The 25,514-nt window shown below is 41.0% G+C and overlaps 1 protein-coding gene across 1 annotated transcript in view; it reads left to right on the top strand.

Annotated features, from left to right (window-relative positions):
• CDC123 (cell division cycle 123) overlaps positions 1–25,514 on the top strand; it is a 46,056-nt gene that overhangs the window by 5,454 nt on the left and 15,088 nt on the right. Inside the window, exons 3-9 of the mRNA XM_029077723.2 lie at positions 1,832–1,889; positions 2,154–2,186; positions 5,749–5,844; positions 9,426–9,532; positions 20,735–20,783; positions 23,389–23,464; positions 24,926–25,048. Of these exons, the coding sequence (XP_028933556.1) occupies positions 1,832–1,889; positions 2,154–2,186; positions 5,749–5,844; positions 9,426–9,532; positions 20,735–20,783; positions 23,389–23,464; positions 24,926–25,048 (542 nt within the window). The remainder of the gene's footprint in view (positions 1–1,831; positions 1,890–2,153; positions 2,187–5,748; positions 5,845–9,425; positions 9,533–20,734; positions 20,784–23,388; positions 23,465–24,925; positions 25,049–25,514) is intronic.

The following is a 25,514-nucleotide window of genomic DNA, read 5'->3' as shown; positions in this document are numbered from 1 at the left end:
CAGTGATAAAATGAATCACTGAACTTCTAGCCCCTTTCTCTGCCCCCAAATGAGTAGACTGATTTTTGATGGTTATTTAATTGTTCATACACTGGTCTTCACACAGCTGGGGGCAAACATATGGGATATGTTACTTTAGGAAGTGGTGCATGACAGGTGTAGAAAGGTAAGGTTGCCTGATGGTCCTCTAGTGGTTACCTATCCACTGCCACATCAAACAGAAGCTCCTTACCATCGACTTGCGTGGCTAAGTGGAAAGAGCCCGGGCTTGGGAGTCGGCGGATGTGGGTTCTAATCCCGACTCTGCCACTTGTCAGCTGTGTGACTGTGGGCAAGTTACTTCACTTCTCTGTGCCTCAGTTACCTTATCTGTAAAATGGGGATTAACTGTGAGCCTCACGTGGGACAACCTAATTACCCTGTATCTACCCCAGCGCTTAGAACAGTGCTCTGCACATAGTAAGCGCTTAACAAGTACCAACATTATTATTATTATTAACAAATATTATTTAAAGTGCTCAATAAGTCCACCACCTCCTACCTTAACTTCCTTGTATCCTAGTACTGCACACTGTGCTCCTCTAATCCCAACCTACTTGCTGTACCTCAGTCTCGTCTACCTCACCAATGACCATTTGCCCACTGGCCTAGAACTCCCAACCCCTCCATATACAACAGACCATCACTCTCCCCACCATCAATACCAATATGTCCTAATTTTGGTTTATATTCAGAAAATCCTCTTTCATATTTGGGTATAATTTGGAACCACGACTCTTCATATTTGCAAACTCATGCATCCTTAAGATGCATCCTTAAAAGACAACTTCAAGAAGACTTCCCTGATTGAGCGATTAATGTGCGTCTCCCCTTGTAAGCTCCTTGTGGGTAGGGATTGTGTGTAGCTACTTTGTCATATTGTGCTCTCCCAAGCGCTTAGTACAGTCGTTCAATGGATACCACTGATTGGTCCATCCCAAAACTTGAGGATGGAGGTTAAGGAATGCGATCAATGCCACCTCCTCCACACTTCCTGTTGCATTGTCAAAGGGGCAGAGTTCCTTGTGGGCAGGGAATGTGTCCATTATATTGTTGTGTGGTACTCTCCTAACCATTCAGTCCAGTGCCCCGCACACAGTAAGCACTCAAATACAATGGATGGCTTGATTGATGGACTGCATAGGCCACTGATGTCCTCCTGTAATAACACTGCTTATGGTTTTTAATGTTCCAACACCGTTCCCTTGTTAGGGTAAGCTTTGGTCCAGGGGAGTTGGATTGCTTCACCTGGAGGGCTGTTTCTCCCCCCCAGTGGTCTCGGGGGTGGTTGGAATGGAGCTCTAAAGATACCAGCACTTAGTACATTGCCTGGCACATAGTAAGCGCTTAACATCTACCTTTTAAAAAGAACACACAAACAGTGAAAGTCTCTGAGGTCCTTGGACGCTCAAGGTGACCAGAGGAAATTAGTCTGGTGAGTCATCTTTTTGAGTCAGATTTCATGCTAGCAAATTTCCGTTTGAAAAGATTTGAACACACACACAGTTCAGTGCAATAGGATTTCTGCTGTGTGGTAAATGACAGCCATCCAGCAAGCGTTGCTCGAATGGGGTAAATAACATCTATTTAGGGCTTAGTTTCGGATGCTAGTGGTGAGAGACCTGAATAAATCTTATTCTTCATTTTCCTGCCCTTGAGAAGTTTATCCTAAAAAAACTAGCTTGATAAACATTGCTGATATAAAGAATATTACCACTTAGCTGTCTCCCAGAAGTACAGAATACATCTGTTCAGTAGTCTTAAATTTTTTTTCCTTTTTTTATTTTTCCAGGGAAGATCCACCGACACATTCCCAGGCAGAGAGCGATGATGAGGCAGAAGAAATTCAGGTTGGGCATAGTAGTATCACATTTACTAGTACTAATAGAGTGCTGTGCCCCTAGGAAGCACGTAATAAATACCATGGATCTGACTGCTGACTCAAATCTTTGACATTGTAAATGATATGTGAATTCTAGTGATATGTCCCAATTTTGGTTTATATTCAGAAAATCCTCTTTCATATTTGGGTATAATTTGGAACCATGACTCTTAATGTTTGCAAACTCATGCATCCTTAAAAATATTATTTTTTTTATCTTTTTTCCACTCAGTGGTCAGATGATGAAAACACCACAACTCTAACGGTAAGGCTGTATTTATTACTGTGGTACGACCTTGTGTTCTAAAGTGTTTCTTTCAGAATACAAATGTGTTACTTGCCTTGAACCCCACAGCTAAGTGGGCTAAGTACACTGCTATTTGAATTCCTACTTGTCCTGGTATTTTGAATTTGTTAGAATATTTGATGTTTCTATGTGACATGTTGTTCACGTTCATATTGTACAGTCCAGCAGAAGCAGTATGGTGTAATGGATAGAGCATTGACCTGGGAGTCAGAAGGCCCCCGGCCCCTCCACTTGTCTGCTGTGTGACCTTGGGCACTCACTTCACTTCTCTGTGCCTCAGTTTCCTCATCTGTAAAATGGGGATTGAGACCAGGAGTCCTGTGTGGGACAGGGACCGTGTCCAACCCGATTGGCTTGTATCCACCCCAGCACTTAGTACGGTGCCTGGCACATAGTAAGCACTTAACAGATACCATAATTATTATTATGTCCCATCAAAATAAACCTGTACAGGAAACATCTGTGATGGGAAAAGCCATTAGGCATAGTATTTGAGTTGGTTTATTGGATTAAGAGAAAATAAAGGGATCATAGTTTCCCCCTTTCATTAAACCAGATGATGAAGAAAGTGCGGATATTCATCATTCAATTAATCATATTTCTTGCATACTTACTGTGTCCAGAGCACTGTACTAAGCGCTTGGGAGAGTATAGTAGAACAACAAACAACACATCCCTGCCCACAGAGAGCTCACCATCTAGAGGATATGAGTCGAGGGGTGAATTCAGAGCTATCATTTTATCGAAAGTATTTATTTAGGGGATACCGTGTGCAGAGCGTAATACGAAGTACAGTAGAGTTGGGAGACATGGGAAGACAGACATTAAAAATGTAGTACAGGTAGGAGAAGCAGCAGAGTATACAGATATGTAACTTTGAGCTATGGGAGTGGAGACGTGCTGTCAAAGTGCTTAGGGAATACAGGCGTAAGTGTATAATTGATACAGACGGAACAGAAAATAGGGTGGAGAGATGAGGGGTTAGTCAAAGAAGGCTTTTTGGAGGGTTATAATAATTATAATTATGGTATTTGTTAAGTTTTTACTATGTCGCTGTGGACTGTGTCCCACTGGATTAGCTTGTGCCTGACACATAGTAAGCGCTCAATGGAATACATCATTATTATCTACCCCAGTGCTCAGTACACTGCCTCGTATATAGTAAGTGCCTAACAGATACCATTAAGAAAAAACCTCCTGTCTAGAGAATCAGTATATCCAGGCTCTGCCACTTGTCTGCTGTGTGGCCTTGGGCCGGTCAGTTCACTTCTCTGGGCCTCAGTTTCTCATCTGTAAAATGGAGATTGAGACCGGAAGCCCCACGTGGGACAGGGATTGCAGCCAACATGATTTGCTTGTAGTGCTTAGTAAAGTGCTTAGTAAAGTGCCTGGCAAACAGTAGTCGCTTAACAAATACCAGCATTATTATTATTATTATTGCTTTGGATTTTTTCTCCAGTATACTCTTACATAATTGTATCATAATTCGGATTTCCAAATGTGCAAGGCAGCCCTGCCAGAAGGTGCCTTTTTTACAATGAAAATGCAGAGCTATAGGTGAGAGTAAGAAATTTATACCCAAGAACGCTCGTTTTGTAATACGTGCAGAATGGCAAGCTAACATCATTTCACACATGTTTTAACTTGTGAAGACTACAGGTTAAACCTGTTTTTGCTACTGAAATGTGCTATGGATAATCTGACTCCTTTTTCCCCCCAAATTCCTACTTGTGCTTTGCAGAGAAGGAACATGTGCATTTTTAAAGCTCTAGCCGATCACAATTATGTAACTATGAGAGCTTTTTGGTTTAAAATTTGCAAGGAAAGTTCTTGCCACAGTTAGTCTTCGTGAGATAATAAACCATGAGGAGATAGGAAGGTGATGAGAGAAAGGGAATCAGACTTTTTTTTTTTTAGCATGCCTATAACCTGATAAGCTGATCAGATAATTTCAGAAGTGAATTGTTGGTCCAGAACAAAGTTGGTTTTGACCCTAATATTCAGGAATGCAGAAGGTGTGATTTCTTTCCCACCAGGTGCCTAGGAAAAGTTCAAGATTTTAAAATCGTGGGGCAATGTAAAAGCAATTCCTATGCTTCAAAACACACTCAGAATTAAAGAATCTGGGCCAGAGTTGTTTTGTTCTCTAGAGTGTAAGCTCGGTATGGTCTGGGAATGTGTCTGCCAATTCTGTTATACTCTCCCAAATGCTTAGTTCAGTGCTCTGCACACAGTAAACGCTCAGTAAATATGATTGATTGACTGATTGAAGTTGTGTCAACACTGCAGGAAACCAGGAGAGCAGCTGTTGTGATCCAAAGATCAGCAGTTTAAAGAAAGGGCTCCTTCCCTTTTCTTTCCTCTCTTCACTCCTTTTATAATCCTTTCTTTGGCGGGAGAGGGAGGAGATTAAGCCAATTAACTCCCCCTCTGGTACCACTGACTCCTTGATTTGATGGCTCCTCAGTCTCCGCCTACAACTAAGTGAGCCACAAGCCCAGTTGAGCCAGTTGTTCGGGGAACCTGGGACAGATCTGGGGAAATCATAATAAAACCTCAGGTCAGCAGAGTTGGAGAATGCATCCTTGTCTTCGCTTGGTTTGCGGCATTTAGTGTCACACCAGTTGTGGTCCGGGGATGTGTTGCTTTTGCTGGGTTTGGGGAAGAATCGGTAATTGCCCACGAGAGGGCAGCAAATGAAAATGAGAGAAGGTGTGTGTGTGTGAGAGAGAGGGAGAGAGATTGATTTATGAATGATGATAATTGATCTCATTCGCAAACGCACACTTCTGTTAACTTTCAGTAGCCTTTGGTAGTGCCATAAACCAGAATATAGTTGAAATCCAAGTACAGGATTCAATGCTAGGTAAAAGTAGTTATTTAGAATATTTTACGATGCCTTGAGCATTTTCAAGTCAGGCCAGATTGCAAAAAACAATTTAGCTTCTGACCCCCTTGCTATTCTGGGGTTCTGTTTATAAAGATTCTTCTGGAAATAGCAATGTTGAAGCACTGCTTACTATGATATCATCTTTTTTCATTTTACTGAGTCTTTTTGGATACATCCAAAAATCTTTTTTCAGTTTTAAAAGAGTAGTTGTTTCTTCCCTTATGAGGGTCCACTACTTATGAGGACAGGAGTCTGCCACTCCTGCCCTTTGCAATCTGTACTGTGTTCTGTAACTCACTTTTAATTTTAAAATATTTGTTTCCCGCAAATGTATTTGAGGCATCGTGTTTCTCATGCTGTCTATAAATTTCTAACTTTTCAGTTGAGCATCACTTGTTGCTTCATAAAAACACTAGTACTTTGAACTCTAGCTATCAGTATTTTACTAAGCCTTGATTGATCTCTTCAAGATACTATTTAAATTAGTGATATTATTTAGGATGAAAAATTCTAAGAGTAACTTGTACTTGGAATTTTAGTTCTGACATCAGTTCCCATTTTCTTGATGCTTTTCCCCTATTCAGTGCGATGAAATTAACTTGTGAAAATTACCCTTCATTCTCATTTCAGGCTCCAGAATTTCCTGAGTTCGCCATTAAAGTCCAAGAAGCCATCAACTCTCTGGGAGGCAGTGTTTTTCCTAAACTTAACTGGAGCGCTCCAAGGGTATGAACATGAATTTCAGTTCTCACTGTAGCCATGTTCGCTTTGTTGATTTCTTCTCTTCTTTGGGTTGATCAGGGAGTCTTGTTTGGGCACGCACATGTGTGTGTGTGTGTGTGTGTGTGTGTGTGTGTGTGTGTGTGTATGTGTGTAGACAAAGGAGAAGGAGAATCCTTCTTTACCCTGATGGTGAAATTCATCCATGGAGCACATGTAGCCAAAAAGACCAACATGGGACCCACAGTTCATACATACCATACCCAAACTAAGCATCCCTGCTCTACCCCTTTGGCTTTTGGGGATAGATCGGACAGAGCACTTTTGTCTCTAACACGGCCAGCCACTTTGTTACGAAGTAGGCTTATAATCTTAACAGTCTTAAATCTTGAGAAGCAATGTGGCCTAGTGGAAAGAGCCCAGGCCTGGAAGTCAGAAGACCTGGGTTCTGATCCTCGCTCTGCCACTTGCCTGCCCTATGGCCTCGGACAAGTCACTTCACTTCTCTGTGCCTCAGTTCTCTCATCGGCAAAATGGGGATTCAGTACCTATTCTCCCTCTTGCTTAGACTGCGAGATCCATGTGGGACCCAATTATCCTGTATCTACCCCAGTGCTTAGTGCGGTGCTTAGCACGTAGTAATTGCTTAACAACTACCACAATTAAAGTTTGCAGGCAGCCAAATTTTCTGAGCAGTTTTCAGAGTCACTGTTAGTGGTGAATGCTTTCTTAGGTCTAGGAAACCTCTGGACGCTGTATCGGGTGTGCTGCAAAGATCAGGTCTATTGTGTCGTGTTGAAAGCTGAAGCCAACTTGTGATTGGGTGGAGTTGGGTGGGGGTGGTTCCTGTCGACAATTTTTATTCCATCTGGTCTGGATAGGCTCTTACCGGCAGTGGAGAGTAATGAACTGCCTCAATAGTAACCAGTCACAGCTCTCACCTTTCTTCTTGGAGATGACAAGTATCTCGAGATGCTGCTTGAGAAGCAGCATGGCCTAGTGGTTAGAGCACGGGTCTGGGAGTCAGAAGGACCTGGGTTCTAATTCTGGCTCCTCGCCTTGTCTGCTGTGTTTGATCTTGGGTAGGTCACTTCACTTGTCTGGGCCTTAGTTTCCTCATCCATAAAATGAGGATTAAGGTTGTGAGCCCCTTGTGGGATGGGGGACTGTGTCCTTCCTGATTAGCTTGTATCTACCCAGTGCCTTGTATAGTGCTTGGCGCATAATAAGCGCTTAACAAATACCATAAAAAAGGGTGGTGATGATGGTGCCAGGTTCGAGATCCCTGGACCTCTCCTCAGAGTTCCATATGTCCTATAAGTTGAGGATGATCTTAGGGAAGTAGAGAAGACCCTCCAAGTTTGTATGTTTGTAGATGTTAGCAAAGTCTATATTTATAAATAAATCCTTTTCAAATCTTCAGCTTTTCACTTCAGCTGACAGGAGAATCTTACGGTCTTGAAAAGCAATAAAATAAAAATGTCACAGTCGCTATTTCCAGAAATAGAGCAGATGATAAAAGTTGAGTAGTAACATTAAATAGAAGTTTTTTAAAAAGATATGTGTTTGCATTCTCAACAAAACCTTAAGGCCTCAGACTAAATTTCCTCAATTGTTTTATACAACTGTTATGATGAGCAGAACCCGGTCATCAAAAAGGAACCGTTTAGCACTGAGTTTTTGTGACAGAAAAATTGGTTCCCAGAGGTGTAGTTCATCAAGTGGAACACAGTACTTAAAATGAGGCAACTTGGATGCTATTTTCGGCATCATTGCTGATTGACTGCCAATCGTTCTCACTAAAATTAAGTTTATATTTCTCGTTCTCTTTGGTAGAGACAGTCTGTGATACCTAAAGAGTAAACTTAAAGTATTTCAAGCTCCTGGTAGAAAAAGGTCTATAGTAACTATCAAGCCTAACTTTCCCATCCTGGGTTCTCAAAGGTGGTACAACCCACCTTCACCTACTGCACACTGTAGATCAACCTCCCTCAGCCCCTTCCCTTAGGCCCTATTTGAAGAACCTGAATTCCAGCAATTTCAGTGTCTATGGGCAGTGAGGCAGTACATCTTTTCCCCTCCTTTCCTCTCCCCAGTTTAAATCGGGTGCGGGGACCCTTATGTGGTCTTTGTGGGGTTATTCCCAGCAGTCTACTCATAGTACTTTGCAGTCTCAGTATTCTTATTCTACCTTTGAACTTACTATTTCTGATGTTGTGAGGAGACAGTGTGGCTTTTTGGAATGAGCCTGAAACTGGTAGGTAGGAAATCAGGTTCTAATCCTCGCTTTGCCACTGGCCGGTTACGGGCCCTTGGACAAGTCACTTAACCTTTCTCTGCCTCAGTTGCTTCATTTGTAAAATGGGGTTCAGCTCCCTGCTGACTTTACCTCCTAGACTGTGAGCCCCCTATGGAACAGGGACTCTGACTGACCTGATTATTTTGCAGCTGCCACAGTGCTTAGCACATATTAATGAATACCCAGTAATGCTAAGTACTATAGTACTAAAAGTTGCAGTATTTTATTAAAACATTTCTGAGACAGGGCACCTGTTCCTCCAGCCTTGTCAAGGTTATCTGTAGTGGAAAATTAGTTTTCTGACTCTTGTAAATAAAGTTAGAGTTTAATAATGAATAGTTTAAATTGGGAAGCAGCTGGCCTAATGGAAAGAGCACGGGCCTGGGAGAAAGAGGACCTGGGTTCTAATCCCAGTGCTGCCCCATGTCTTCTGTGTGACCTTGGACAAGTCACTTGACTTCTCTGGGCCTCAATAACCTGATCTGTAAAATGGGGATGAAGACTGTGAGCCTCACGTGGGATGTGGACTGTGTCCAACCTGATTAGCTTGTATCTACCCCAGCACTTAGTACAATGCCTGGCACATAGTAAGTGCTTAACAAATGCCATGAAAAAAGGTTGCAGTGCAACTATTTGGAAGCGAATCGGTTAATCATTGCTCGTCATCTTTTCTTACGTCTGAAGAAAATTGAGTGATCTGCTTTCAGGATTTGCTAGGTATTTGTTTCAGAGACAGATTGCCTTGATGATTTAATAGGTTTTCCATTTTTAACTGTCATGATCTATAAAATACCACTTTTCATTAGGCTTTGCTTTTCACTCAACTCTTCTTAATGCAGCTTCTGCAGCAGTACATCCCATGATCCTGACTGAGAGAAAACTGTGTTCTTTGGGGTTTTTTTAAGTGCTGCCCGGGAAACAGGGTATGTCCTGACTTCACAGCGATGCATCATTTCAGACTCCCAGTGCCCTGGGCTGTATTTGCAAGCCAACCCATTGTGCTCATGTAATGGTGAAAGGTTCTTGGAATCAGGATATCCCATAGACTATGCTGGCATAATTACAACCCCAGGGAAACCATTTGATCATTATTTAGAGAGGCACCCCATTGTTTGAAATGGTTGAAAGACTATCTAAAATCTCTCCAACCCTGTGCTCTTGTCTGTTGTTTTTGTATTTTTAAACTTGGAATTAGCTGTCTTCAGAACTAATTTCTGAAAGGCTGAGTTTCATCTGTTACTAAGCTAAGGGTGTTGATAACAAATAATGTTGATGCTTTTCATTTTAGGATGCTTACTGGATAGCAATGAATAGTTCTCTGAAATGTAAGACCCTGAGTGACATCTTCCTGCTCTTCAAGAGTTCAGACTTCATTACTCACGACTTCACTCAACCGTAAGTGTGTCGCTAACTTGAACATGGCTAACTTGACTGGCATATTCGTGTTCTGGACTCTTAAGAAACAGGTCTTTAAGCAGTTTCGACCTTTGGTTTTCCTGAGATTGTAGGTTTGTATGTGTGTTTTTGGTGGGGGGGGGCGGTGTTTGAGAGAGATGGGAGGGTGGAAAAGTCTGCACTTTTCCTCTATTAGAATCCCAGCAGGCAAGGGGTCATTCAGTTGAGAATGCACATTGATTAGTGGATGGGGGTCCTTGTCACTGTCATCCTTTCAGTCCCGAGCTGAGGTACAAGTTCCTTCCATCTACGGTACAGTGACTCTGAGAAAGCGTCATTTTGGAAATTCTTCTCGACTGTTTTCTCACCTGGTTTGATTCCTTTTTTTTTTCTGCACCTGACACTGGCAGCAGGCAAGAGGCAGTGACACCTCCTCCTTCCCGAATATAAGGCACAGCGCTCTTCATGATCGATTGTCAGTACCGGCTCCTTCTCTTTATAGGACAATCTCCCTTCTCATTTCTCATAGACTGTGAGCACATGGTGGTTGGGAAACGTGTCTACCAACTCATATTATACTCACCCAAGCGTTTAGTGCAGTGCTCTGTACACAGTAAGTGCTCAGTAAAGTAGATTCATCTTCTGCTCAGTATTGATTTGTTTCCCTGTTACCTTTGTAAAGACTGGGAGAATGAAGACAGGTCTGTCCGTTTTTCAGTTTTGGGTAGCGCTTGGGAAGGAGTGAGAGGAAACATAAAGCCTGTCTAGGAACCTGATGATTTGGGTTTTGAAGACACTCAATCCATGGTTTTCCACCTCTTTGCTAGCATCAATAATCGAGAAGCAGTATGGCCTAGTGGAAAGAGCATGAGCCTGGGAGTCAGAGGACTGGGTTCTAAGCACTTAGTACAGTGCTCTGCACACAGTAAGTGCTCAATAAATATGAATGAATGAATAATCCCAACTCCTCCACTTGTCTGCTGTGTCTGCTTGTCTGCTGTGTCACTTAACTTCTCTGTTTCTCAGTTACCTCGTCTGTAAAAATCGGGATGAAGATTGTGAGCCCTGTGAGGGACAGGGCCTGTGTCCAGCCTGATTATTTTGTATCTACACCAGTTCTTAGTACAGTGCCTGGCACATAATGAGCGCTTAACATATACCATAAAAAACCCCCAAACTGAGTATTGGCTGGAACAGGAAATGGCTATTAATGTCTATTGATAGCTAAGAGCCATTTCCTTTAGTAACACTCTGAGACTGGCTAGTCTTAATAATGTTGGTATTTGTTAAGCGCTTACTATGTGCCGAGCACTGTTCTAAGCGCTGGGGTAGACATAGGGGAATCAGGTTGTCCCACGTGGGGCTCACAGTCTTAATCCCCATTTTACAGATGAGGGAACTGAGGCACAAAGAAGCTAAGTGACTTGCCCACAGTCACACAGCCGACAAGTGGCAGAGCTGGGATTCGAACTCATGAGCCCTGACTCCAAAGCCCGGGCTCTTTTCACTGAGCCACGCTGCTTCTCTTCAAAGATTGAATCTTTAGTATGTGGCTTGCTGATGAGCAGCAGAGCAACCAGCAAGGAGCACCAACCACAGAGCTTTAAAATTTTTCTGTTATAAAATTAAAGATAAAGAATCCTTTCTCTTTTGTGCTTCCAAGAGATCATGATAAGACAGTTTCTTTTCGGTTTTGGTGATTAAATTGTTGTGTTCCTAAAACTCCTCTAAATTTGCAATTGTGGAATACATTTTTCACACTCCATCCAAAACAATTTTGAAGTATTATAGTCTTGGTGGAGATAATTTTCTAGCTTCCTTATGATTTCTTGTTTAGGGAGTGAAATTTTTCCAGATGAAAAAACTGGTACTCCCAGAAAACATAGCATGCTTAACGTAATCTCTTCATGTTGTATTTATCTGTCCAAATTATTTGTATGGATCTAACAAGTCAAGCAGTCTGAATGATTAGACTTGCTGAGTCACAAGGTTGTCTCCATTAATTACTTTATTGATTAAGTGCCAGCTCTACAGACAGAGGCCAGACAAAATTAGACATTCAACTAGTGTCTAGAAGAGAAGTGCTGAATCTGTGAAAGTGAATTTATTAATTGTGTCACTGAAGGATTAGTAGCAAAAGGAAAATTGGTTTGACTATTTAGGGGACTAGAAAAGCTCAGCTAGTATGAATCATTTTTCTGTTATTTTTTCTCGGAATATCTAAATTGACATCAAAACTGCAAAGTGTAATCAATTAGTCTTAAAATTAATCTGGACAAAAAGACTGGTAAACAGTTTAGGGGACAGAACTTCTTTGATATTGGAAATGAATGGATTTGGTGTTTCTTAAATTCTTAAATGTTTAAATTCTTAAATTCCTCAAATGTTCTTTGGTGTTCAGGATATCTGCCTTCCCTTAAAGGCTATTTCCTTGGATTCATCTTCCCTACCAAAATGTGTGCTGTTCTGCATTGCTTGCCTAAAGTTGAGTATCCTGGGTTATCTCTTCCCCCTCCCCCCACAACAATAGCATCATTAATACCTAGTTACCCCATCCCTCCTTTCTTGCCTCTGCTGATCTCAACAAAGGAAAGATATTACTAGCTCTGCTTCTTAGTGGCATGGATGATTGGAAATTCTCCTGTTTTAGGGTTTTTGGCTACAGTCTGTAGGGGAGGGGCTTTGTCCCCCTAGAAAAGATGACTGAGTCACCAGTTATCTCCTGGTTCTCAGCTCTTGAGGCATTCAGAACTAGCCTGTAAGGGCTTCCCCAGGCATTAGCTAGGGCTTTTCTGGGTGTTTGGGTCTAGTTTGGGGGTCTTTTCGGGGTCCATCTTCAATCCCTCCTTTTTTGGGCGAGGCCACGGGTAGTACAAATACCCACAGTCCCTCACACACCCATCCTCCATGGGTGCAGTTGACACTGACATTTTCTGTTTTCTTAAATAATCCCAAATGAAAATGAGAGATTTTAATTCTACAGTCTCTGAGTTACATTGCACTTAATGGACAAAATTTGATAAAAATATGTGAGCTGCAGAAATTTAGTGTACAACTAAATATCCATCATTCATTCATTCAATAGTATTTATTGAGCGCTTACTATGTGCAGAGCACTGTACTAAGCGCTTGGGATGAACAAGTCGGCAACAGATAGAGACAGTCCCTGCCGTTTGACGGGCTTACAGTCTAATCGGGGGAGACGGACAGACAAGAACAATGGCACTAAACAGCGTCAAGGGGAAGAACATCTCGTAAAAACCCATGGCAACTAAATAGAATCAAGGCGATGTACATTTCATTAACAAAATAAATAGGGTATTCCACTGCCCCCGAAGGACGATTGACTCTGTGACCCACAGAAATGTTAATTCCCATTGATCCAAGGGGTTCAACCCCCAAAATAATATGTGCCAACTGGATCGATGTTTTGGTAACACTCACTTCTATCAGTTGTCTGAGCCTGCTTAAAATTGACTATCACTCAGACTTGGGAAGAATTAAGGACCACTCGTTGGCTCGATCTTATCTCTTTAGAGTGTAGCAATTTGGTGATTTTTGCTGGAACTGACCCAGGTTGAGTGTTTACCTATTGGGACTGGATTGACACGCTTCTGGACAAGCTATGGGGCTGTGCAAAATCTCCCCCCATCCAGGGGGGAAATGATGACAAAAATTCATGCAAGATGAATTCCATTTTGGGATGAGCCTGGGGATTGGTCATTAACCTTCCATAAATGATGCTGCCGCTCTCAGCATTGGCACATTGACTGGGGCTCTTCTGACAATTGCTTTAATCGTCTCAGAGAGGCTCAAGTGGAAGCTCAGTGGAGGATGACTTTGGCCAGAGCCAGAACTACATCACCCCAGTCCTCTACTGTTTACCCACCCCTAAGTCTGGGGCCCACAGAGAATACAGGAGGCTCTTCTCTTCCCTTCTGGCTCCAGGGGCAAGTTGTTATTCCTCCTAGAACTCCAAGGAGTTCATTAAATATAATAATGTAATAATATATAAGGTTCATTAAAATATTAGTCCTACAAATTCTCTTACTTTTGGATTTTACCCTAAACTTCACAAGAAATACTGACAGTAATTTCTAGCTCGTTACAGTGCCTCATCTTGACCTGATGTATTTTCTCCCCCAGCTGAGCCTCTCATGGGAATTTATTATTGATTTTAATATGCAATTTAACTATATGGATCAGCGGGTTGATCTCCTCTTAGGAAGGATACAGTGTCACTACTTAATCATCTTAATAAGGAAGCCCTTTTACATAATCTCATGCACTTAATATACCGTTTCGATTATTCTGACTTCCTCCTGTAAGGTCCAGGGTTTTTAAAGAAATATGTAGCTTTTAATAAGAAAATAAAAATGAGAACTTTCAGTTGTGTTGCCATGACTGATTTTGTATTATGAGGATTTTCTAAGGATTCAAATAGAAAAAAACTTTAGAGGATAGGTTGATTTGGGTATGTGGCAACAGACAAAATGTCTAGATTTTGAAATTCTCTTTTTACTTTTTGTTGTTTCAATTTAGTGTTTAAAACAGTGTAACAGTCAATCAGTGGTGTTTAATAAGCACCCACTGTGTGCGGAGCAGTGTACTTAGCATTTGGAAGAATACAATAGACTTAGTAGACTGGGTGTAATCCCTGCCCTCAAGGAGAGAACCATCTTCAGAGAAGACAAACTCTTAGTATGGTGCTGTGCTCACAGGCGCTCAAGAGATACTATTGATTATTGTTTTAAAAAATATATAAATTGATACTCAATAAAACTCATAGAAATCTAGATATTTCATGCGGCAACGTTCCCTCGTAGTGGTAGAAGAGACAAGAACAAGGCACAGTGAATAAGATAGCTTCAGTGGAATGAAGTGTATGAACTGAGGTGTAGTAAGAGAAGACAATGGATAAGTAAGAGGAAAAAAGCTGATCAAGGGCCTTAAAGTAGATGGGCATCACTCTCTGGATGTTTTTGAGGAGTGGAGATGTGTGCAAAGTGATGTTTGAGAAACTTGCTGTGGATAGTGGAGCGAAGTATGGGGCTAGAGAGGGAGGGGTGATCCCGGAGACAGAGAGATTAGCAAATCAGCTCATGTGCTCATCAAGTTGGGATATTGCAGGCATACGAACCCGCATAGTCGTCGTTTGGATGGAGAGGAGTGGGTGGATCCTGGAAATGTTTTGGAGAAAAATTGACAGGATTTGGCAGCAGATTAAATATGGGGAGTCAAAAGAAATGGAAAAGCCAAGATTGCCAAAATCATGGACCTCAGAGGCGTGGGGTGGGGATAGGTGTCGTCAACTGAAGTGTGAAAATTAGGTGGAGGATAGGATTTGGAAGGGAAGGTGAGTTCAGTTTTGGACATATTGAGTGTGAGGTGTTGGTGGGACATCTGTGAGGAAACCTAGAAGCAGGTGGAGAGGTGAGATTGCAGAGGAGGAGAGATAGAAGCTACTGAAGTAGGTTTGGGAGTCATCTGTCATAGAGGAAGTAGCTGAAGCCATGGGAGCAGATGTGCTTCCCACAGGAATGGGTGTAAAGTGACAAGAGAATGGGTCCCAGAACAGAATCTTGGACACCCACACTAGGGTGGGAGGAAGAGGAAGAGCCAGTGAAAGTGAACGAGAAAAATTGGCCAGAGAGGTAAGAGGAGAACTAACCACCAGAGAAATTTGTTAGTAAAACCAAGGTTAATAGTGGTTTCAGAAGAAGAGAGTGGTCCAAAGTGTCGAAAGCAGCCAAGAAATCAAGGGGAATCAGGATAGAATAGAGGCAAGTAGGAGGAGATCATTGGTGATCGTGGAAAGAGTGGAGGGAGAACCCAAACTGTAGAGGCAAGAGTTGGAGAAGAGGAAATGGAGTTGGCAGACACGTATCCTGCCCACAACGAGATTATAGTCTATAGACTATTACATTTAATGTCTCTGCAACCAATCAATTGAAAGTGCTTATTGGTGTAGTGGATAAAGCACGGGCCTAGGAGTCAAAGGACCTGGGTTCTAATCCCAGATCTGCCACTTGTCTGCTCTCTAATCTTGGGCAAGTCACTGAACTGTGTCTCAATTTCCTCACCTGCAAAATGGGGGTTTTCATTCCTGCTCAGACTGTGAGCTTCATGTGGGACCGGATTATCTTTTACCTCCTCCAGCCCTTTGTACAGCAGGTTTTTTAATAGTACTGGTTAAGTGCTTACTATTTGCCAGGTACAGTACTAAGCACTGGGGCAGATACAAGCTACAAGGTTGGACACGGTCCTTGTCCCACTTGGGGCTCACTGTCTTAATCCCCATTTTAAGATGAGGAAACTGAGGCACAGAGAAGTGAAGTGACTTGTCCAAGATCACACAGCAGGCAAGTGGCGGAGTCAGGATTAGAACTCAGGTCCTTCTGACTCCCAGATCCATGCTCTATCCATTAGGCCATGCTGCTTCTCAGCACATAAAAAGCACTTAACAATTACCATAATTACTGTTATTACTTTTATATGGCTAGGAAACAGATGTCACAACCAACTTTTAGAGCAGTTCCATCACTTTTCTTACATTAAATAGCAAGGAAAAATCACAAAGAATGAGTTCCAGGAACCAGCATCAAAGCTCATCACATCACACCTCTGTGGAGTCAGACATAACAATGGCAATTGTGGTACTTATTAAGTGCTTACTCTGGACCAAGCACTGCACCAAGCACTGGGGTGCATTCAAGAAAATCAGGCCAGACACAGTCCATAGCTCTATGGGGCACCTACTATGTTCAAAGCACTGTACTAGGTGCCTGGGAGGGACTGCAACCAAACACGTCTTGTATGGGGCTCAGACACGTAAGGAAACTGGACAAAAGCAGGCTGCTGAATCTGCTGCTTTCTGGTGAATTGAAGTGGGAAAACTGTAAACACAGAGGGTAGAAGAAATGTTTTGAAGTCACCACAAACCAAAGCCCAGATGATGTTTCATAGTTGTGGACAGTTAAGATGGCAGCAGATGACAAGCCCATCTGGCTTATAGCAGTTAGAGATGGAGTGAATCCCTTAGAAGAGTGCGACCATGTACAGAGCAATAGGTGGGAGAGAATGTAGGTCACTAATTGGTCTTCTCGCTCAAAAACATTGACAGAATTGTATCCCCACTAGTGCCATCTCTGAATCATTAGAAACGATAGTAGTTGAGAGTCTTGGGACAAAGGTACGTTCTCAGACCTCCAGGAATTTAAATATAAAATATTATGAGGCAAATTGGCTCCCAAAAATCGCATTAGTTTTGAGAACAGCAGAATAACAAATTCAAGAATTTTTTCATTCCCACCTCCATGGATCAAAAGGCCACTTCTAAACTTTTACCTTAATCCTATTAAAGGTTTCTATCTATGCTGGGAGGTTCATGGTAAATTGTAAAGGAAGAATGCATGCTTAAGTTGTTGGGGGTTCTTTCCATTATTGCTTGGTAAGAAAAAGAGAAAGTACTGTGGGATTTGATGTTCAAGTTTGAGTTTGAGCAGAAAATGAAGGAACTTTCCCCAGTCTAGGAAAAGATATTTGCGATCCTTGTAATTAAAAGGTCAGGATTAATTAAAGGTGGCCTGGAAAGCAAGAACGCACAGTGGTGCCTTTTGATGTTTATAATTCAGCCAGCTCAATCAATTCCCAACTATTTTAGGTAATTAGATTTTCCATTCTCTTAGGAGAGAAGCCAATCTAGCAAAATCAGAAGTGTTATTGTGTCAAGTAGCACATCCTGTTATTATATCAAGCTTTCTGTTTAAAAATAGCTTGAGGATGGCTTGTTCTAACTGTAAACTTTTCAGACATGTTCAGAGTGGGCATTAACTAACACCCTCAATTAATGAAAGGTGAGTAACAGTAGACTAAACTCCATTCTTCAGAAGAAAAATCTCTTTATTTAAATGAATGTTGTAATGGGAAAGCATTGTCACATGCAAAGAACCCCATACCAATTTAAAAATAAATGCAGATTGAATTCATTTGATTTGACCAGGTGCATGTGAGGGCTATATTTTCATTGTTATCAATCAATCAGTGGTATTTACTGAGTGTTTACTATGTGCAGAACGCTGTACTAAGCACTTGGGAAAGTACAGTACAACGGAGGTAGTAGACACCTTCCCAGCCCACAAGGAGAAAGGCAGCATAAGTGTTCCCTTACCTAATTTTAATCATTCGTTCGTGACTTCAGTAAAATAGTTGGTTGCCTTGTCCAGTGAAGATTTTTGAACAAGTGGAATCAAAATCTAGGAGGTCAGATAAATTTCCCAGTATTTGAAATCAGATGATGGCAAGTAACACACACAAACACTCACTGAAGACTGATGAAAGTTTAGGAGAAAGCAGTAACCTTTTCAAGACATTATTAAAAGTTCAATTTCTAAGCGCACCACTGAACATGTGAAACATACAGTTCTTGTCCCAAAGAGCATAGGCCAAATGGGAATGCCAATTTTTATGATTTTACATTATCAGACTTAGGCAAATATGATTAAAAGAGAAAATACTGACAGTGAATCATCTTGCAGTTGCATTTTCTTGTGTCTTTATTCAAATAGGGCCTCCATTTCTTCCCTCTCTAAGAATTCAGTGACATTTCTAAGATCAAACTATATTTCCAAAATATAGTTTCCCTATTACTAACTGCAAGATAAAGATTTTAGTTGAAGCCCATTTCACTAATAATAATAATTCACTAATAATAATAATGACAATAATAATTCCTACCATTCTTCTCCAGATTCTTTGAGTGAGTTGTCTGTACTCTGTCTCCATATCCTTTCCTCAGATTCTCTTCATCCCCTCCAGTTGGGTTTATGCCCTTTTCACTCCGTGGAAATTGCCCTATTAAAGGTCACCAGTGATCTCCTTCTTGCCATATCCAGCAACCTTTATTCCTTCCTAATCCTCCTTGACCTCTCAGTTTCTTTTGAAACTGTGGACCACCCCTTTCTCCTGGAAACATTATTGAACCTTGGCTTCACTGACACTGTCCTCTCCTGATTCTCCTCCTATCCCTCTGGCTGCTCATAATCTCTTTCACGGCTCCTCCTCTGCCTCCCAACCCCTAACTGTAAGAGTCCCTCAAAGCTCAATTCTGGGTCCTCCTCTATTCTTCACCTACACTCACTCCTTTGGAGAACTTATTCGCTCCTGTGGCTTCAACTACCATCTGTATATGGATGACTCCCAAATCTACATCTCCAGACCTGGTATTTCTCCTTCTCTGCAGTCTCGTTTTTCCTTCTACCTTCAGGGCATCTGTACTTGGATTTCTTGCCAACACCACATACTTTACATGTCCAAAATAGAATGCCTTATCTTCCCACCCATACCCCATCCTCCCTTTGACTTTCCCATCACTGTATACAGTATCACCATCCTCCCATCTCACAAGTCTATAATCTTGGCATTATCCTCGACTCACCTCTCTCATTCAACCCACATATTCAATCTATCACCATATCCTGTCAGTTCTACCTTCACAACATCACTAAAATCCTCCCTGTCCTCTCTATCCAAACTGCTACCATGTTGATCCAAGCACTTATCCTCTCTTTGCTTTGACTACTACACCAGCCTCCGTGCTTGTCGCCCTGCCTCCTGTCTCTCCCCACTACAGTCCTTAATTCATTCTACCGGGCTCATTTAAAAAAAAAAAAAGTTCAGTCCACATTTCCGCACACCTCAGGACCCTCCAGTGTTTGCCCATCTTCCTCTGCATCAAATAGAAACTCCTGATCAATGGTTTTAAAGTACTCAATCACCTTGCTTCCCCCTCCTCTCTTATCTCACTGATTTTCTACTACAAGTTAGCTGGCTCACTTTGTTGCTCTAAAGCCAACCTATTCACTGTATCTCATTCTTGTCTGTTTCACAGCTGACCCCTTACCCACATCCTGCCTGTGGCCTGTACTTCCCTCCCCTTTCATATCCTACAGACCATCACCATTCTCCCCACCTTCAAAGTCTGATTAAAATCACATCTCCTCCAAGAGGCCTTCCCTGACTGAGCCCTCGTTTCCCCTACTCCTCCATTCTTCATCGTCCTTGCACTCAAATTTACTCATCCCATTCTCAGCCCCACAGCACTTAGCTGTATGAAATTTATTTTAACGTCTGACTCCCCCTCTGAACTGTAAGCTCCTTGTGGGAAGGGAACCTGTCTACTAACTCTGTTATTTTGTGCTCTCCCAAGTGCTTAGAACAGTGCTCTGTATTAAATATGTCACAATATATATAAATAAATCACTTGTCTTTATTGATTTCATTTTTTGTGAGCCAAGAACTGCTGCATTTGTGCCTCTTCAGACTGAAGAACCCTTCAAAATGGTTTTCATCTTAAAGCGCTTAGAGCAGTGCTTCATGCAGTGCTCTGTGCACAGTAAGCACTCAATAAATATAATTGATTGAATAACAATTATATTTCTCAAATGCCCTTAGTAATTCAACACTAGATGGAAAAGGATTTCAAAAATGTCTGATTCTTGTACTCTATTAAGGATGAAAGAAATAACTTCATTTTGCTCCATTCTTGAAAAAGGGCTGGAAAAGCTCAATTTGGAAAAACTCTTCAAAGATAAGCAGATTTATGAAGTGAAAGCAGTTCATAAGTTCACTGCCAATAAAAGTGTGACAGACATTTAGTATTTCATCTTCACTTAATTGGAGAAGTTACCAAATTAGATGTGATCTCTATAATGAATATTCCCCATTTGACCTGGCCCTTCTTTTTCATCTGTTGCAAAATTCAGTTATTCTCCAGAAATATGTGTTGTATACTGAATACTATTTTGAAGAGTTCTGCAGTCTGAAGAGGCAGAATGCAGCAGTTTGTGACCAGCTCTTAGTTCAGGAAAGTTTCAATCAATAAAGACAGGTTTTTAAAAAAATTTATTGTGATGTGTCTTCTCAAAATGTATAACAGGAGCAATATGCTCTTTGAAAAACAGAACCAGCATTTATTAATAAGTTTAGCTGCTGTAGAGATCCCAGAAAAATTAATTCTTGAAGAAGATATTTGAAAATAAATTACATCTGCATTCTATTGGATTCTTTTTATGTCCAATGGTAAACTTATTCTTGTTTGTATATTTCTGGCTTCTTCTTTAATAAAATAGTCTTTCAGGTACCTGTTAAAAGATTTGTACACTGACAGGGCTGAAATTGAAGTTGAATTACTTATTCTTTTAGGTTTATTCACTGTACTGATGATTCTCCAGATCCTTCCATAGAATATGAGGTAAGGAAAGTCTCCTTCTTTTAAATTTATTGTTGGAGTTAAATGGCTTAATGTTAATTAAGCTGTGTGGAAAATTGCCATTTGCTCTTAAATCATCTTAAAACTACTGAAATGTGCTGGTTTGATTTTTCTCATTGACTCTAGCCCTATCTCCGTTCATCTCCAACCTACTCACTGTGCCTCTATCTCATCTATCTTACCCCCAAACCCTTCCCCCTGGCCTGGACCTCCCCCTTCATATATGTATGATAGACTACCACTTTCCCCACCTTCAAAGCCCAATGCACACCTCCTCCAAGAGACCTTCCCTGACTAAGCCTTCATTTCCCTTACTCACTCTCCCTTTTGTGTCACCTTTGCACTGGTATCTGTGCCCTCTGAGCACTTGATAGTCACCCAACCCTCAGCCTCACAGCCCTCATGTACATATAATTTGTGTGTTTATTGTTCTATTTTACTCTTCCGGGCACGTAGTACAGTGGTGTGCACATAGTAAGTGCTCAGTAAATATGATTGAATACATTTGCGTGAATGAGTATCCATAAATTATTTTAATGTCTGTCGTCCCCTCCAGAATATAAGTTCTTTGAGGGCAGGAAATATGTCTGCCAACTCTGTTGTATTGTACTCTCCCAATCGTCTAGTAGTGCTCTGCACATAGTAAGCACTCAATCCATACCACTGATTGAATGACTTCTCTATTGAGGCTATCATTAAGGTTGATCATTTGGGGCTTTCTTTTTTGTCCCCTTGGAGATGCTCAGGATTTCTAACCAGCACATAGAACAGTGCTTGGCACATAGTAAGTGCTTAACAAATATGATCATTATTATTATTAATAATAATAATAATAATAATGTGTTATTAAAAAGGCTACCATCCAGCAATCAAAGGATGTCTAAGGACAGTGGAGACCTGGAGTTTTGACACTCTAAATTCTCTCCAGCCTCAAGCCCTCCTCCTTAGTGTAATGGGAGCCTTCTATCCTAGAGTATGGGCTATCAAGTTGCGGGTCTGAAATGAAAGTAGTGTATCGTTGGAACTCTGCAGCTAGAACTCTGAGCTCTGTATCCTGATTTCTAAGAAGACAGGTGGCGGAGCCAGGATTAGAAGCCAGGTCCTCTGACTCCCAGGCCCATGTTCTTTCCACTAGGCCATGCTGCTTCTTAACTTACTACTAAATGCTAAGTGGAATGACATGCTAGCCAAAATCGTACTACATTTAATAGTCTGAAAAGTCTTTGAAGACTAGGATGACATTCTTTACTTCATTTTGTGTTGGTTGTGTAAATTTGGTAAAATCAGAACATTTTAAGTATAGAAAAGCAAATATTGTATGTCTGCTACTGGGGAAGCAAAAGCACATACAGTCAGGGCTCAGGAAATTTAGTAAAAATAGTAACAGCAGGAGGGCAAGGACCTATTTGGGGGAAAGACTAGTGCAAGGAGGAGGATTTTTAAAGAGTCACTAGACAGCCCAGCTGCAGCCACTGGGACCAGTGTTCTGTAGGGGGGTCTTACTTCCTGCCTTTTCTCTGCTTTCAAAGCCAGGCTCAGACCTGGAAGTCAATGTTTCAGAGACTGTTTTTGTAGAAAAAAATGAACAAGTAAGTTTTATTGCAAAACTACTCTTGATTAAAATACAAAACAGGCAATGAAATAAGATAACATATAATAAACTATTTATATTTGTTATTCCTGTAATTCATTGTGTGAGAAAGAAATACAAAAAATAAGTGAGATAAACATTAAATAATTGTGGTAGTTGTTAAGGGCTTACTGAATGGCAAAAACTGTTCTCATCTCTGGAATCAGTTAATCAGTTTGGATACAGCCCCTGTCCCACACACTTTGAATCCCCATTTTACAGTTGAGGAAACTGAGACAGAGAAGTTAAGTGACTTGCCCAAGATCATACAGCAGGTAAGTGGCAGAGAAGCAATTAGAACTCAGGTCCTCTGACTCCCAGGTCCCTTGCTCTTTCCACTAAGCCATGCTGCTTCCCATATTAAATATTAAACTGAAGATTTCATCAGTTGAACTTTAGACCACTTGCAGAGTTACATTGTTTTCTATCAGTGACAGTCCCAATAATACTTCCTATTCGCTCATATCCAAATGTTAAAGCTGTCATGTAAATTTGTATTACAACAGCATATTCAGGGTAGGAGGTAGTCTTGAAATGCAAGCTTTTCTTTCTTCTTTACTTCTCATTGTCTTCAGCTCTTCCCACTTTGTTTCTTATCCTTTGATCCATTTTGGAAAGGGAATAGGCATTGCGAGGAACATTATAATCGATTTGAAATACAGTTTTATTTTTCTTCCCCCTCAAAAGTACTTATTACATAGGGATTTTGAAAATGATAAATGTGACGATAAAATTGACGAAGTTTCACAATTTTTCTTTCACTAGCTCAAAGTACATAGATTATGAGTGAGCCCCATACTTCTCACATCAAAAATACCCAAGGATTTTTCTTTTTGTAATGGCATATAGTACCAATTTCTTGTGACAGATGTGTCAATTTTGGTACAAAAATTGCCAGTTAGGCCTTTAAGCCCTTTCTTTTTACTGTGTAATGCCATTTTTATCCTCTCCCTGCAGCTCGTTCTACGAAAATGGTGTGAATTAATTCCTGGGGCAGAATTCAGATGTTTTGTCAAGGAAAACAAGCTAATTGGTGAGACCTTCTGTCTTTTCAGAAAACATTTTTAATAAGATAAACTTGATGTTCCTAATTACAGGTTCTGGCTTTTTTGGAAGTGGGTTTACAGTAGGAGGATTTAGAAAGTGGAGGAGTTAAAAACATTGAGGCCTTAGGAATTTGTGACTTCATGTTATAGATGACATGGTAGTAAGTGGCTGAATTCTACATTTTTGCACTTATTTGATATAATGGTCCCAAGTAGAGTTAATGGGAGAGGAAATGTATTCTGATATCTCTAAAGCCTGAAAGAGTTAACACATGTACTTTTCTGTCAGGCTAAATTTATTCTTTCTTATGATTGATGTAAACTGAAAATGAATACAGAAAAAAATCATACTGGTTTTCCTATTTCAACAAGAAAATGTATTTCCATTGGGATGATGTTTCAATTTAATAACAAATATTGAGATTCATTGTAATATCCAGGAAGGAGATTGAAGTGTCGATGTTCCAAAAATTACCCCGTGTTAATGTGGTGAACCCATGGTAGGTGAGGAACTAGATTTAAGATCTTTTAATAGGAAACCAAAGAAGCAGCAGTCAGTGAAGTTGTTCGGTGTTTACAACTAGATTCCTCTTGACATGAGGAGCATGATTCGTATGGTTTTTAAATCTTCCCAATGGCAATGTGGGAACTCAGCGTTTTCAAGAGTAAGATTGATTGGCAAAATGTGGGATTTAGTCATTCAGTGATCTTTGTGCACCCACTGTTCTTTGTGTAAAATGATTAGAAGCAGGTCAAACCATATCCTCCCAAGTTGTGTTAAAAATCTTCACCTTCCAGTCATTTCCACACATAAACCCTTTGGTACAGCTCTCTAAATTTGATGTTTATATGTTTCTTTTACAAATTTATGAGCTTTTGTCATGCTTTTATAATTGTACACTCATGTGTCTCTTTCCCCCATTTCTTCCTTTGGATTGTAAACTTCTTGAGGGCAAGGACCATTTTTCATGCTCTTTGTAATTCTCCTCAACTTTTCTAACAGAGTGCTCAGTATACTGATGATGAACATTATCACCTGAACAGTTTATCATAAAGTTCGTAGAGTGTTCAATACACTGACAAGGAGCATTATAACCTGAACCGTTTATCATATCTCTGTTCATGGTCAATCATGAATCAATTGTATTTATTGAGTGCTGACTGTGTGTAGAGCATGGTACGAAGTGCTTACAGAGGTGGTAGACATGTTCCCTGCCCACAAGGAGTTTACAGTCTAGAGTTTACAGTTCTTACCTTATAAGATTAGTTCCTCAAAATAAAAAAATCACTCCAGCCAAATATCCATAGATGTCATTTCTTTTTAATGTTTCCCCACAAATGATATTCAAATAATTCACTCTGTCTTTGAAAACCCTTACTCATCTAGGCTTTGTTGTGTTTATAAAGAACATTACATATTTGCCACGGATCGAATTCTTTCTTGGCAGGTATTTCCCAAAGGGACTACACTCAGTACTACGATCACATTTCTAAACAAAACGAAGAGATCTGTAGATGCATACAAGACTTTTTCCAGAAACACATACAGTACAAATTCTTGGATGAAGACTGTGAGTATTTTGTTATCGCCAACGCAGTAACCGGTCTTATAGACTGCTACTTTGTTTTATCCAAATAACAGACTTAAAGTACCTGCTCTGCTGTAATGAACCCAGTTATCCCCTTCATGGGTGGGAATGCTTTAGTGACTCCCCTCTAGCTTCCCCTCCCCTTACTCAGATCAAGGGTTGTCACCTTTCCCCCATCCATTCTCTTCCTGGATTCACTCCTTGAGCTGGGCGGGAAGAGAAACAGAATGGCAGATTCAGAAGTTGCATTGTGACTGACTGCCCTTTGGTCCAAGTAAAGCTGGGAAAACAGGGCCGTGCAACCCCGATGGTCTTGTGTATGGAGGGAAGGTGGTGGGAAGAACACTCATGCTCCCCCTTCTTGTGTGAAGCCAGGACTTTTCAGCAGCCCACTCCACACCGGAGGGAGGTGCAAGACGAGGGACAGAATTGGATCGAAAATGAAGCA

This window comes from Ornithorhynchus anatinus, chromosome 13 (genome assembly GCF_004115215.2).
Source record: "Ornithorhynchus anatinus isolate Pmale09 chromosome 13, mOrnAna1.pri.v4, whole genome shotgun sequence".
NCBI lineage: Eukaryota > Metazoa > Chordata > Mammalia > Monotremata > Ornithorhynchidae > Ornithorhynchus > Ornithorhynchus anatinus.
Note: the sequence above shows the minus strand (reverse complement) of the source record. Positions and strands in the feature narration are given on the sequence as shown.